This window comes from Lingula anatina, chromosome 4 (genome assembly GCF_051362555.1).
Source record: "Lingula anatina isolate TDL-2025a chromosome 4, LinAna3.0, whole genome shotgun sequence".
In the NCBI taxonomy this organism is placed as follows: domain Eukaryota; kingdom Metazoa; phylum Brachiopoda; class Lingulata; order Lingulida; family Lingulidae; genus Lingula; species Lingula anatina.
The window spans coordinates 11,077,489-11,093,282 of NC_141770.1; the positions used below are offsets into that span (position 1 = coordinate 11,077,489).

The 15,794-nt window shown below is 35.3% G+C and overlaps 1 protein-coding gene and 1 long non-coding RNA gene across 3 annotated transcripts; both read left to right on the forward strand.

The window, feature by feature from the left end:
- The first annotated feature begins 632 nt into the window (after window positions 1–632).
- Window positions 633–8,624, forward strand: LOC106179189 (cyclic nucleotide-binding domain-containing protein 1). Of its 2 annotated transcripts, XR_015333878.1 has the most exons (13): window positions 633–861; window positions 1,558–1,636; window positions 1,846–1,962; window positions 2,241–2,290; window positions 3,043–3,223; window positions 3,951–4,102; window positions 4,983–5,116; window positions 5,417–5,478; window positions 5,792–6,003; window positions 6,473–6,582; window positions 6,999–7,149; window positions 7,491–7,841; window positions 8,060–8,624. XR_015333878.1 is itself a non-coding variant. In XM_013562724.2 (12 exons), exons 1-12 carry the CDS (start codon window positions 783–785, stop codon window positions 7,685–7,687), a joined length of 1,524 nt encoding a protein of 507 aa, XP_013418178.2. In that variant the 5' UTR covers window positions 633–782; the 3' UTR covers window positions 7,688–8,624. The 2 variants fall into 2 exon arrangements, 1 of the variants encoding a protein (XP_013418178.2); XM_013562724.2 differs by having other exon boundaries at window positions 7,491–8,624.
- A 2,423-nt stretch (window positions 8,625–11,047) lies between these two features.
- On the forward strand, window positions 11,048–14,108 carry LOC147762274 (uncharacterized). The gene is made up of 2 exons (XR_015333942.1): window positions 11,048–11,295; window positions 13,979–14,108. It is a non-coding gene; the product is annotated as an uncharacterized LOC147762274 (long non-coding RNA).
- The last annotated feature ends 1,686 nt before the right edge of the window (window positions 14,109–15,794 follow it).

The window sequence follows — 15,794 nt, forward strand, 5'->3', positions numbered from 1 at the left end:
TGAGCCCCGTATAGGACCCAGCAGAGATATCTTTAAATTAAGCCCTCTGTGGTAACAAATTAAAGAATGCCTCCTGTAACAGAGATACTAGTTAGTAGTTGAAAATGGTATTCCTTACGAACAATCTGACGCTTAAAATAAAAAGAAAGGTCCAGTTAAAATGTGTGTAGCTCATTTCCCCATAGATACATGGTCCCATGAAAATATTGAAAACAATAATCTGGTCAGTTCAATTTTAATAAAGACAATATAGGCCCAAACATCAATTCGTTTCTTTCATAGGTTTCAACATTTGCCAAAGAATACATGTTCTTCACCAAGTTAGTCGTGAAAGAAATAAGAAAAAATTCCAAAAAAATATATATACACAATCTGTATTTTTCATCAAAGACACTTTTGACTACTTATAATTTTAACTGGCGTCCACAGGTTGTCCCTTACAATCCAAAACGAGGTCCATGGTTGGAGGGGTTTGAACTCTCGTTACTCAGATCACACAGTAAATTTGTACAAAGACCAAACAAGCCTTCAGCTGAAATTCCAACAATGTATAGAAATAATATCAACTTTTCCACAAATTGGTTAGGCAAATTCACCCAACAAAATACACTCAATGGTCTAACGATAGCAAAAATAGCACGATAAATAAACGAGAATCTGCGAGGTTTAACGAGACCTCAGTGTTTTGGTCCGCATGGTGAACGTAAACAATCACCTGTCGACGGAGTCCACCATATTTTCAGCTAGACAACTGTTACATTACGGGGAATTACAACGCTAAAATGTCGTTAGTGAACGTGACTGATGGAACTGTGGCTTTACCCACAAACTATTCTGTAGACAAAAGCATAAAACACAGACGTGAGTAGAAAATAATTTGATTTTTTCAACTGTATACAGATTTTGTCCTGTTTGAACGTCTTTGACGTTGAGACACAGTGTGTTGGATGAGTTGACGTGAAGTTGAGTGGGAAGTAATATTTACCTTGGTTGGATTAATTAACTTGAAGTTGAATGGGAAGTAGTATTTACCTGAACCTTAAAGGTCCTGCTCTGGTATTTACCTATGTACTAGCACGAAAATCCATGCGTTAATTAGCACTCCTATTGACGATTCTGATATGTACGGTACTGGCTGGCAATGCACAGCCAGTACATATCAGAATCGTCAATAGGAGTGCTAACGCATGAATTTTCGTGCTACAGGACCTATGTACCTGCTAAAAAAAGCAGAGTAAAGCCTTTAAAAAATGGAACTTGGAAGGAAAGGGGTTAAATGAAGTACATGTACACATCTGCACGAAGATTGTCTTCGACTTGAAATTTGAATTAAAATGTGGCTGTCAGTGTCAACATTGTCAAACTGTATGTTTATAATGGTTCGAATTGCTATTGGAGAGAGGGTATTATTCTAATATGTCTTTTTACTGTGTCATCGTTTCTCTTAGTGCTCATCCCTCAAGATGGACATGGTCAAGTTGAAATCCTATGTCAATACATGTTAAAACACAAAACATTTTTCCTTCAAAATAATCTGCCTCATGTGTACTGTTTCAGTGCCAGCACTTCAAGCAACACCAGTATTAGACTATGACTTTCTTAGAAGACTTTGCAAGGATCCTGGATTACAAAACAGGTATGTAAACTATAATTTGGGGGGGGGGGGGGATCTTAAAGAACTAGGTTTTTTGTTTGTTATCTTTTTGCTTAATTTATTAATTCTTTTAGTTTTGCTTTTCTTGTCCAAGACTTAGTTTTTCAGTCTCTTTAACAAAAAGATGAGGTTAATTACAAAAAAAGTTGTAAATGCTTTGAAAATACAGTCTAACCATTTCTTACTAACAGACACAACCCAGAAACCACAGAAGAGGCACATGAGCATTTCATGAAGAATTACCATAAGATGTTTATTGATCCACATGCCCATCTCAAGTCAAAGCCTCCTGGAGAATTGAATACAGGGTAAGAAAAAACAATTGGGATACATTTAAAAAATCTGTGTTAATTGATGGCAGTGGTGTGGTTAAGACTAATAAAACCAGTTTTACTTTTTTTTTTTGGTGTGGAATGGGAAAAATATACGCATGTTACGACAAAAAGTAAATTTATTTTAATGATTTAGGTATGTCTTCATTCTCGTGATTGCGTTATTATTATTATTATTGTTATTATTATTATTCACTCGTTTTTATTTGATAAAATGTTTCTCAATATTGCTCTGTAAATGTATTGAATTTCAGAGAAAGGAAGAAAAAAGCCTCACATCCAAGCTTGATATCACATGCAACTGGTAAGGGCTTATTATTCTTAATGCTATGCAACAAACAACTTTACAATTTGCATGACAAACTGTTCTCATTCTAAAAGGCACATAGGCCAATTATTGATGCAAATTACTTGGTTAACTTCATCTTGCAAGCATTTTTAAGCACTGTATCCAACATAAAACTGTTACCACCTCTGAACATCATCAACTTTTGTGAGTGATCTCAAAAAAAAAAAAAAAAAAAAAAAAAAAAAAAATATATATATATATATATATATATATATATATATATATATATATACAATTGCAATTAATAAATAAATAAACAAAAGACATGCAATAACCCCGACTAATTAATTGCAATTGTGTACAAATGCTCCGGACTGTTGAGCACTCTGTTCCACGCTCACGCTTGTTATATATATATATATATATATATATATATATATATATATATATATATATATCTTTTGCATCCAAAAAAGCTCTCATGTTTTCAGATGACCAAAACTCTGTATAAAATAATGTTTTTATTCACAAAATATTATTGCTTCATTCTGATATGGAAATGTTGCCTCCTTTGCATTTATATTTTACACATTAAGCCTTCTAACTTTTTCATAATTTAAGCTTATCGAATACAGGACTCCCTTTATTAAGTTACCAATCAATACCCATTTTATTTGCTAAATATAGACCTAGTTCTTAACAAACTCACTCATATAGCACATAAACAAATTTCCATGGCAAATAATTTTTATGCTTAACTTTTCTAGGGGGTTACACAGGCAATGTGCCAGCAATGAAGGATTTTCCTCAAAAATCATATCCCATAGATACCATCACTCACAATGTTGGAGACTACCTTCCATTTCTACATAAAGAAAGGAAAATATCAGATCCAAAACATGTCAGAAAACAGGGTATCAAAACGCTAAGGAGACTGACCAGAAAGTAGTAAGTTGAACTCTCGGTACTAGCCTGGCCTTCCAGTGTTGTGTGTTATTTATTTATTTATTTATTTATTTATTTATTTATTAAAGGAACAATTTTCATGGAAAAAAATATTAGGAAATGGAAAAATGCTGTAGAATAGCCTTAAAATTGAATGTTAGTAGTTGATCTTTACTTTAGCTTCCATGCATATCAATATAACAGCATTACCTTTTTGGAACATGAGAGAAACATCAACTTAGAGCCGTGGGTAGTCTGCTAGTAAAAAAAACTACAACAAACCTCAATTTTGGACTGATGTTTAGTCTGCTAGTATAGAAGACTATTAAAAACTGCAATAAGCACGTGTTGTATAAAGGTTTGATGCAGTAAATTTGTAGAGATTTCTCCTTTTTTTTTTTTTTTTTTTGCAATGCCCCTATTACAGGAAGGTTGTGCATGTGTCAGAAAAACAGTGTAGATAAAGAACTGGACATTGACATATGTTTTTCTTAATCTGTGAAAAACACATCAGTAAATAGACATTTTCTTTTTTATAATTGATACTAAACTGTCATATTGATGTTTGTCTTACATTTGAGAGAATGTGATACATTGTGGAGTGATGCAATGTTACAAAAGTAACTTTTTCTTTGTATTTCTTTAATATCTGTATCTTTAATTGCATGTGTTCACATATAAATAATGATATCAGCCAGTGCTATTTTTCTTTATCTTTTCAATATTTCAGCCCCTTTGAGAGGACAACAGATGAAAATAAAGTCATATTTGATATACTGAAGAAGATGCCTGTTATAACAAGACAAGTGCCCTCAGAACGTGTGCTCAAGGAATTAGCTGTTGTAGTTACCATAGATATCTGGAAAGAGCCAGAATTCACAGGTGGGCATAGGAGGCCTCTTGGGAGAAAGACAACTCTTCAAACTCAAAGTGAATTATAGACAAACATAAATAATGATGAAATTTGGCTTTGGAAATAGGGAAAAGTACACAATCTGTGATTTTAGATCTGGCCACATGCCAAATGCCAATATAAACTTGGGACCAGGCCAACAAAATTTTATGAATAAGTTATTGGTCACTGTTTCTGATTTGGGACACCAGATTCTTAGACAGCAGACCTTCATGGACCCTAGAGGCCAATAGCTTTTTAAGTGTTTGGCACAGACTGAATATGTAAAATATTTTTCAATTCTTTGCATACCGGGTAATTTATGGTTGATTTAGCTAACATTTTAATTTTTTATTTGTATCAAAATATCCCTCAAATTATTGCAAAAAGGATTCCACACCAATGTGCGTCCAGAGAGAGAGAAAAAAGTAATTGTTAAGTTTATTTTTTAGTTATTAACTACTGTGGCCACAGAGAACGCACTATTAGAGTTACTTCTTGTCTATACCCCTCGTAGTGTAAATTTGTGGCTCAGTTATTTGATCTAACACCCCATTCTCATAGATTAGATCGACCTACATTGGATCGACCTAACTCCCTGGGGGTTCACGCTAAATAGCTGTCAGCCGGGCGGACACGAAAGTTAATTACCCCTTAAAGCTTGTAGTAGGCGGGGACGGACACTTAAGGGGGATTATCTGACAGTAATCTAGTGAGACTCCCCGCGGTGATAGATCGATCTAAAAGTTGTGAGAACAGAGCCTAAGAAAGAGTGACAAAAAATTTACATCAGAAAAATTTTACAAATGAGGCATGTTAAATTTAAGTTTTCAATTACTTTAAGTAATCTTTTAAACTTTTTTTATCCAGTGTTTGGTAACACAGGGTTACATTTGATCCTGAAGGGTTCTGTGTCTCCACTGGCAATACCATATGTAAGGACGGAATCGAATGTGGCTGCTTTCAACAGAGTGCCCACACCAACACCATTTGAAGAGGATGTCGTAAGTATATACTTATGTCATGTTCAGGTTTGCAGGCAGGCGTCTATGTGTGTGTGTGTGTGTGGGGGGGGGGGGGGGGGGGGGGAAGGGGGGGTTGCTGCTCCATTTTGCTCATCTCAGGTCTGCTCTTTATCAATTCATTTTTTGCACTTGATCCTCTAAATTTAACATAATATCACTTTGATCTGTGAGAGAAAATTAAAACCTGTTCAATCTTTTTTTTTTCTCCATTTTTATGTTTAAGTATGTCTTGTTATTCAAATTTGTGTTGGTAAGAAAATTCTTTGTTGAAAATTTCAGCTGACAGTTGGAGAAGTATTTGGTACTTTAGTCAAAGTAGAGGGAAGAGAGCCGAACAGCAGGTGACTTTTTCACTTTCATTTGAAGTGGTGAAGTGGTCTGATTTTTTAATGTTTTTTTTATTGTATTTTCTAATCTGTAACTCCGTGTATATACACTTACTGTACATTTTAGTACTCACACACTGTAGCTCATTCTAGAAGAATTCATGGCCCATGTGAAAAACAAGTTTAACAATAATTCAGTTGACTTGCGTATAGTAAATTCAAAAACATTCCTATTTTCATAGGTGTTCACTTTTCTTAAAGAAGATTTTGTCACCAATATTTTCAAAACTATTTTAACCAGTGTATTATATTATCTTCTCTTCCTCAGGCTTTTGACAGTTAAAACTCTTGAGACAAACTGTGAGTTCCTTCGCATCACAACAACAGATTATAAAAGAGTTATAGAGCAGATTGAGAATCGTGACCAGACAGAGAAAACCAATGTTCTTTCATTCTGTTCATCCTATAAATACTGGCCACGTCAGCCTCTGTTAGCTTTGGCTAACTTAATAGAATGGACTTCTTTCCAAGCAAACACAGGTAGAGAATATGTTCGGATATTTAATCATTTGAGTATGAAGAGGGTGGGTGGTTCAGGTAGAAAACAAATAGTTTTATTAGTACTCTAATTTAGGATAATTTTTATTGGCTGTCATCTGTAATTATAGCTTATATATATATATATATATATATATATATATATATATAAATATATATATATATATATATATATGTTCCACTTGATTTAATTTTTTTAACGTATATGTGGTAATTTGTATATCATGAATTGTATGGAAATAATTTGCCATGTGAAGTCTTATTTCTTGATTTGATATGTACAATGAATGATATGGATACAGTGACACAATACAGGTTATCTGCATAAATCAATTATCAAAATAATAAAGCATGGGCGGGATAACAACTGAAACCAATTTATATCAGATATAATGATCTTGATGTTATTTTGCAAAATATATTTGAGTTCAAATTGTTTCTTATCTTCTAGTGTTGGTGAGTGAAGGGTTTAATGCCCCCTTCATAGGGTTCATCAGATCTGGAGAGTGCCATGTGCTGCGCCAAGTGGACGTTAAACACACTTTACCCAATGGAAAACAGGTACAGAATAGTGGAAATCCTTTTTAACACATGTATGTCATATGAAATGCAATAAAAAAAAATGAAGAATGAAGCCCAGTACTTAACAGACATATGTATGAAATACTAAATATTCTTTGAGATTAATTTTGATATTCTGAATGATATTCTGGAATTAGTTGTTTTTTTTATCTTATGCCAGCTGAACATTGTTCTTCTTTTTTATTATTTTAAATGTAATTTCATGTATAAAGTATACTGATCACAACCTTAATAACAGTGACCTTGGGAATATTTAAAATCAACTTCATTATGATATTTAAAATTTTACCAACATAGAAAGCAATATTTAATGACCAACTGAACATTGAGACGGTGTGAAAATAACAAGTTCTTTACTACTTTAATACCAGAATCCTGTTATGCTCTATTTTTAGGAGCAGAGAACCAAGCAAGTGGTGATGGGAAAGTTGACAGAGTCACAGTCATTTGGGGAAATCAGTGTGCTGCTGGATGAACCAATGACCTGCAGCATAGTAGCATCTACACATTTGGAAATGGGAATAATAGATCCAACAAAATTGAAAGGTACAGAATGAATAAAAAAAAAAGAAATAGTTGTCATATTTTTATCTTTAATGCTCGAATTATGTGTTGGTAGGTCTATTGAGAGTGTTTCTAACTCTGTAAAATTTGTTCTTGGTACTTGTGTTGAAATAAGTTTACTCACCTGAGAGGATTATTACGCGCCTTACAGGTCTTCTCATTTTCACACTTTAAATTCAAATTTTGATAGCTGTAATTACTGTGTTTTGAGTCTTGTTGATATTGTGGTAGATGAAACATACATTCCAAAGCTTTATAATGCTGACAAGACTCTTTTTTAAAATGATTTTGAGTTTTATCTTTTATCATTTTCTTTTTTTCAGAACTAGATGAAGTGACACTGCAGTTGCTTAAACAGTCAAATCAGAGAACATTTGGCAACTTAACACAAGAAGATATTCACGAGGAATACATGCAACAAGAACTGAAACGAGAGTGGAACGAATACAAGCACAGCATTGTAGTGGACGCTATCAACACCAGGGGAATCAGGCCTGGCTACGGGAAATGGGCAAAATAATGAACTTCTCCCTTAATCACGAAGCATTAAAACTTGTTTCTTTTTTTAATCTATTTATTTTCATTTTTATTTTTACCCTACATCACATTACCCACTGTTAATCTGTGACAAAAGCTTTGGTAACTATTGACCATACCAAACTCCAGAGACTAAGGCTCTATTCCCATAGATTTTAGATCGATCTATCCCCGCGGGGAGTCTCACTAGATTACTTTCAGATAATCCGACTTAAATGTCCGTCCCGCCTACTACAAGCTGTAAGAGGGTAATTAACTTTCGTGTCCGCCCGGCTGACAACTATTTAGCGTGAACCCCAAGGGAGTTAGGTCGATCTAAAGTAGGTCGATCTAATCTATGGAAATGGGGTGTAAGGCTATGTTCAGAATAGATGTTAACATACTAGTATGATCTATCTATCTCTGCAGGGATTCTCACTTAGATGCAGTCAGTGTAATCAGCTGATTTGTCTGGCATGTCCTTTCACAAAGCAACATGAACAACATCAAGTTTTCCCGACTTAATCCAAGTACTTAAAGTCATGAAGCCAGGTTTTGGAAAATGGGCAATCTAACAAGGTTAAAGGGTGCATTCCCATAGATTTTAAATCAATCTATCCCCGTGGGGAGTCTCACTAGATTACTGTCAGATAATCCGGCTTAAATGTCCGTCCCGCCTACTACAAGCTGTAAGGGGGTAATTAACTTTTGTGCCGGCTCGGCTGACAGCTATTTAGCGTGAACCCCCAGGGAGTTAGGTCGATCTAGTTGGATCCATCTAATCTCTGGGAATGGGGTCAAAGATTAGCCATAAAATTAAGAATTATAAATTTTAAAGAATATTATTTAAGTGGTTAACCTGCATCATATATTACCCAATAAGCACAAATCCTGGTATCAGTATGGAAATGGACTGATGAACAATGGATTTTGAACATTCAGTGATTGTTTTATCTTTTTTTAAGTACACTCTTGTACAGTATGTACAGTCATTCTGTATATTTATGAAATAGTAAAAGACTGATATATATATTCCTGGTTCATTTCATTTTTGATTTAAGGATAACTGGACTCCAATCGGATATTCTCAGAGAGAAATATGGGTCATATGTTTATCACTGTAATATGGGCACACAAAGAATAAGCACTGTTCATCGTTTGTAAACAATGACAAGATGAAAAGCTCATGCACTGTTATCATGTGTGTTTTGTGCTATGATCTGCAAAGAATATACGTAATTTTGCAGAGCACAGTTTAATACTACATACAATTTTGTTAAATGAGAATAAGAGGATTTATGACAAGTTATTATTAAGGGGGTCAAAGCATAGGTTGGTCATTTCAACAACGCATTATAAGGGCACATTCGTATTCCGACATCATAACAGCTGGTTCCGTCTTACTCTCTACGGAATGTGCAATAATGGCGTGATCATCTTATTGACTTATTTGCTCCTTTATAAGCAGGTAACGGAAATTGTTTAACTATAAAAAATGCAATACGTTTTATTAGCCTTATTCTGGTCAACAATGTTTCTGGGGAAAATGCTGCAGGGTGCTTTAAATTTCCACCTTTGCCTGGATCTATTTTACATAAAGACTACATGCAGTTTTTATTTCTTGTTTAACAGATTGCAGTGTTAAAATTGACCTTAGATACGGTTGTGCTGCCTTATATTGTGTTAAGTTAATACATAAAATCGATCTCATTAAATAAGGAAAACATCTTGGTAGAGCTTTTCTTGAGATATTAGTGGTTCTGAAAAGGACCGTTTGTTTTCTCAATGATAGGTTTGCTCCTAACCGCCGAATCCGTACAGAGTACGGCCTTGACGTTTCAAAGCATAGACGACATCCATGGCGGTGACCGTCTTCCTCTTGGCGTGCTCCGTGTAGGTGACGACGTGACGGATAACATTCTCGAGGAACACCTTCAGGACACCCTGGGTCTCTTATTAGATGAGTCCAGATATACGCTTGACACCACCACGGCAAGCCAAACGACGGATGGCTGGCTTGGTGATACCCTGGATGTTGTCACGCAAAACCTTGATTTTAGTCACATTTCGGAAAAATCGGAGACGGGTAGATACTGGGTGATTTTGAGTGATTTTCATAATAGTCTGGATGACTGGTGCTATATATTGGCCAAATTGCTCAGAATGTGGAAAAAGCATGAAATTTGGTTTACTTGGGCTTTTAATGGCTTAAAATAGTATAGTGATAGTTCTGATGGCTTGAAACATTATTAAATGCCTTTTTAAATCATTTAAACTGAACAAGAAAGGCCCAATTAGCTTGTTACTAAGGTAAATCACTTCCTTAGCAACGGTTGCTAAGCAACGCTTTGAAATTTTGGGCACTGCCCTTGAAAATGATCAGCATGGTCCAAAGAACATTTGTGCCAAGTTTCATGCTTTTTTCACCTTTTGAGCAATTTTTTCACCAGTCATCTAGACTTACCCTGAGCGTCAGAGCAACGTAAAAGCTAGCTTGCTAAATATACCTTGTGGTGGAGTCGCTTTTACTTTTACTGGTATTGCTACTATGGGTTATATATGAAATCAAGATCGAGCTGGCAATACCGGAATCTAGAACCTAGGGTATCTAGACTATAAGGGCCGGCACTGTCAGTCGATTCTCGGTGATTTTTGGGTGTTTTCAATAAGGGCCGACTCACTCATTGAAACAGCATGTTTTAATCGATATTAAAACAAGTTCATTTTTTTTTTTTTTTGGGGGGGGGGGGGTATACCTAGTAATCGATGAAATATCAGCATTCACCTTATTTCCCTGGTGTTTAGTTTTGTGGCAGTATCAAAGAAATATGAAATATGAAAGTATTCATGATAGAAGATGCATGCGCGATATTAGTGGAATTAAGCGGTGTGTTTTAACTAGTTTTGTCAAATCTACGTGTACATGTACATGTACATCAGGGGCGGATCCAGGATTTATTAACGGTGGAGGGGTCCGATTTTGTTACGGGTTCACCCCCTTGGCGTTAGGTTAGGGGCACGCACTAGGGCCCTCTAAAATTTGGTGTTTTAGAGGGCGAATTGCACCCATTTAGAACTATGATTCAGCTAGATGTTTTTGGTACAATTTTTGTAAATCAGAAATCGAAGGGTAGGGTCCAGAATCCCCCACCCCACCTCCGACACCCCCTAAATCCGCCACGTTACATATATTTGACTGTGAACATTCGTGAACAGTTTCAACCACAATGGAGGATAAAAGGGGTGTCAGGGGAGTCCGGACCTTCCCCTTCGACTTCTGATTTACAAAAATCGTACCAAAAATGTCTAGCTGAATCATAGGTCTAAAAAACCAATTTTTTTTTGGGGGGGGAGGGGGGGGGGCTACTAGAGCGTGCCACTGTACATGTATTTGACCGTGAACATTCGTCTACAGTTTCAACCACAGTCCCTCACCTAAAATGAGCCATACCTGTCTTTAATTTGCATAACAATAACTTGCTCATTGTAGTGCGAGGTGTCTTCCCGAATGCTCACTAGGCAGTAGGACACAATTGGGTGAAGACGCAACAGCATGTGTGGTGCAGACGCAAGGGCGAGCTTTTATGAGGTGTAGAAGCAAGTGCATGCTTCGTAAGTATTACTTTTTCTTCAGTGATCTATGACATTAGATGGAAAAAGCGTAGAAGAATGCAAGAAAATTTACGTCAAGTATATATGTTACAACTCTTTGTTATACTTTGCTTGTCGTTTTTGTTACTCAGTATGTAGGTCCTATATATTAGCTAGCGTATTAGTACATGTAGATGGGCATATTACTTCAAAGATCACGGACTATTTTAGGTGCTAATACCGTTCTTGTCACAGTTCTGAATTTTTGACCCATCAACATGTACATAAATTAAATAGAGAGTTTATCAAAAATTCAAACATTTATTTTACGACAATCACGATAGTTTGAAAGAAATAAAATACCCTTTTGATTTAAATTATCTTATGGTTACTTTTGTCTCTTTGAAGTTTCATTTCATTTCTTTAATTCAGTTTTTGTAGGTTTGTTTATTTTATCATACACGTATCCGTAAAAATGATTGTAAGCTATGTTGAAAAAACTGAAAATTAATAGAGAAATACAGTATGGTCCCCAAACGTGTGATGCATAGCGATTTTAGATATTACAAGATTAAATAGGAGGTAAAATAAATAAACGTCCCTTGTAATAACCTCCACAAATTAAACAAATATGTTCAATGTTTTTCTTTTTCAAAGCATGGTGTCTCAAATACCTTTATCATTAACTTAAGGTTTTAATTTTGGCGTAAGGTAACTTTGATGTCGATTGCTTTTTTATGTACAGACACAGATGTGCCTGTACTTATTGCCGTCACCTGCGTCTGTTGTCGCCGTCGTCGCCATGCACTTTCACCGATAACACGATAAGTGAAAAACCATTTTACTTTTTGGCTTGAAACTTCCAGAACTAATGAATATTCATAATCCGCAGGTCAAGTTCGAAAATCAGCATGATTGGGTCATTTTTACGTAAGTGATGCTGTTTTTTTTTCACTTTTTTTCAGCGTATATGTAACACCGATAACACAATTAGTGGAAATCCGTTTTACCTTTTGGCTTAAAACTTACAGAACTGATGAATATTCATAATACGCAGGACAAGTTTGAAAATCAGCATGATTGGACCATTTTTTTTTCTTTCTTCAGCATATATGTAACACTGATAACACATTTCAGCTGATAAGCAATTGTTTTGCAATTTACAGGAGTGATCAATCTTACTTAAATACAGTTTGGGTTTGAAAACCAGCTTGATTGGTTCAGTTTTGATGAAGTTATGCCCTTTTTTGTATATAAGTGTTTTTTCCTCAGATTCTCAGGCATGTTAATAGTCTCATTATTAAACTAATTAGATGCGTAAAAGAGTTCTTTTGACATTTTCTGCATCTTAACATCATTGTTAGTTGATTATATAAAAATGTCAAAAATGGAAATAAACTCATGAGTCATATCATTGAAGTTTGTCAAATTCAATCATTTACTACGTTCAGAATCTCAGAATAGAGCAAATTGGACATTTAAAATTGTTCCATTGATATTTTTCCCCATGTCAACAATTATCATAGATGATCATATTAACATGACAGTAAATGGATCATTTTGCTTTATATAAAGTGTTGAAAATGGCAAGAAATGCATTTCAGTAGTGGTCAGTCTGTAATTGTCCCTTGGGTAATCACTAGTGAACTTCAGAGCTATTACATCACTTGCCTAATTAAGTTTCAAGTGACCATTAAATGAGATTACATAAAACACACATGTTGTGATTTCCCTGTAAACTCCCATCAGTTTAGCTCTCTGCCAGATACAGTTTGTGAAAGTCTAAATCATTAGTGTCGTGTAATTTATAATCAGTGATAATTATGTAGGTAAATATTGTTTAATATTGCAAATAAGATTACAGAAGAAAAAACTATTTTGTGTAATGCCAACATTAATGCTATAGATGAATAACAGTGCTTTATTATCCTCAAACTCAATGGGGTTATTAATATCATGTTAATACAGCTGGATTAAAAGTATATATAGCATCTTTATTAGTATATTTTTTTCTTTTTTAATCTTAAATTTTTTAAACACTGGCATTTTCAAATGTGACTTAACTCCCATCCACCTGGCCCTGGTTTCAGAAAAAAACTTCAGTTCCCTGGCTTAGTTGATTAGGATTTCCAAGAGAGTGCTTTTACACTGCTCCCAGTAGGGTAAGATGTGACCATGTAACCTTGGTAATTAAGTTCTTAGCCAGGGAAATTGACAAGTTTTTGTGAAACATGGGGGCCTGAACCTCTGTACATTTTATGTATTTCCACATAAGCTATAATATTGGTGTTAATGCAGTTAAATATTATATAATATTGTTTTGCACTGTCATAATTTTTCACATGTTGGTATTTTCATTATGTGAATTTGAACTCTCATGGTCACGAAACTGTAATCTTAGTGACCATCTTACCTGTTGTGCACGATTAGAATTTAGTGTTGACTTTGCTGTCACAAGTATTATTTATTATTACATCAAAATTGACAAAGTGACCTATATTCTGCGTCCTTATTTTCTGCTTTTTGTCTGTACATTAGACGGCTTTGCTGCCTTTTTTGTGCTATCCGAGCCTGAACATCGGACAAGTCAGTAAACACCCACATCAGTTCAAGTGCCCTTTTCTTTTTGATGTAAAAAGCATGTGTCGTATTTCCCGAGCCTGCCGTTTAGTTATATATTGTTAACATTACCTTCTCATTTCAGGAGTCTACTGAGATACTGAGAACTGTACGACAGCCGCCTGCTAGCAACCAAGTCTTTCGTCCACGTTCTGGGACCCTACGAGCATTCATGCATCTGTTGTATTAAAGTTGAATAAATACATTTGTAATTCCTTGTTTTTTTTTCACTTTGATATGAAATAATGACAATAGAAATATTAGTAATAATAAAGCGAAAGGGGTAAAATTATAAAGATATGATTACTGTCTGAGCACTTTTAAGTTTAGTCTGCTAAAACTGATCTGTAAATATTGAGTTTGATTTTTACAGTAACAGAATGTCTTAAATCATGCAGTGTTTTGTAAATAATTGAGTTTGAGTATTTTAAGAAAACTACAAAATTTTACAACAGCCCACATTTATAAACACAATTTATATGAATTTACGACTCACTTTTGAAAATCTATTCTACATTTTGTTCTATAGTTAAACGGTTTTTTAATATTTCTTGGAATGAATTAGTTCGTCCTCCCCGATGTCATTTTCATAATTTTATACGGGTCCATTTTTAAAGGGTTCTGGTTTTTGCTACAGAAAATTGATTCTAATTTTACGCCCTTCTCATCTGATGAATGCTTCAATTTTAAACAAAAATGAGAAAGTTGACACACTTTTTGAAATGGTAACAGTTGAAATCTGCTTCTCCAACAAAACATGGGGTCTGTACATTCTGATATTTTTTAAAGAATGAAAATAATATAAAAAATATATTGATCCTTTAGTTTTGTGACGTATATTTATTTCCAAATAGTCCCAAATGCACAGACAAAAATATAGCATTAAACTGTGGAAATGAAAATTTTTAGACCAAACATTTAATGTCTATTTCTGCATTATACAAGTTTATATCATCCAAATACTTTGGTAACGTTATTAAAAATGTGTTCTTTATACACTTAATTACAGTGGCATTAAAATGTAATTTTGTGATTATTTAACTTGCACCTCAAGTGGGAATAAATTGCCCCACATGCCATCCCTCATTTGGAATGGACTCACCCTACCTGTCACCCTTCAAATTGAATGGACTCGCCCTACCTGTCACCCCTCAAATTGAATGGACTCGCCCCACCTGTCACCCCTCAAATGAAATGGACTCGCCCCACCTGTCACCCCTCTGACGAAATGGACTCGCCCCACCTGTCACCCCTCTGACGAAATGGACTCGCCCCACCTGTCACCCCCTCTGACGAAATGGACTCGCCCCACCTGTCACCCCCTCTGACGAAATGGACTCGCCCCACCTGTCACCCCTCTGACGAAATGGACTCGCCCCACCTGTCACCCCTCTGACGAAATGGACTCGCCCCACCTGTCACCCCTCTGACGAAATGGACTCGCCCCACCTGTCACCCCTCTGACGAAATGGACTCGCCCCACCTGTCACCCCTCAAATGGAATGGACTCGCCCCACCTGTCACCCCTCAAATGGAATGGACTCGCCCCACCTGTCACCCCTCAAATCAAATGGACTTGACCCATTTGTCACACTTAAAAAAGGATTCCTCTCATGTCACCCACATCTATGCAATCATACAAACCAGACTCCTACGAAACTATAAAACAAAGTCATTCTAGTGTGATATTTATTTATTTATTTATTTAGAACATCTTTTGCGACAGAAAATCATGGTGAGGAACTGTTATAAAGATAAATATATGCACACTTAGACTCTAGTCAAACTCTAGGCAAATAATTTTAAAAAATATGAATTATTGACATTTGGGAAATGTGGTTTGGACTTGCATTGGAACTTGTTCCTAATACTTTCTCTATTTGTACTGGAATTTCAATACC

Bases quoted from the DNA above. Each gene is read 5' to 3' on its own strand.
- LOC106179189 (XM_013562724.2), top strand. From the start codon at position 783: ATGTCGTTAGTGAACGTGACTGATGGAACTGTGGCTTTACCCACAAAC. The intron at 4,103-4,982 runs GTGGGCATAGGA...TTTTTTATCCAG, and splicing joins GAAAGAGCCAGAATTCACAG to TGTTTGGTAACACAGGGTTA. The intron at 5,117-5,416 runs GTAAGTATATAC...TGAAAATTTCAG, and splicing joins CACCATTTGAAGAGGATGTC to CTGACAGTTGGAGAAGTATT.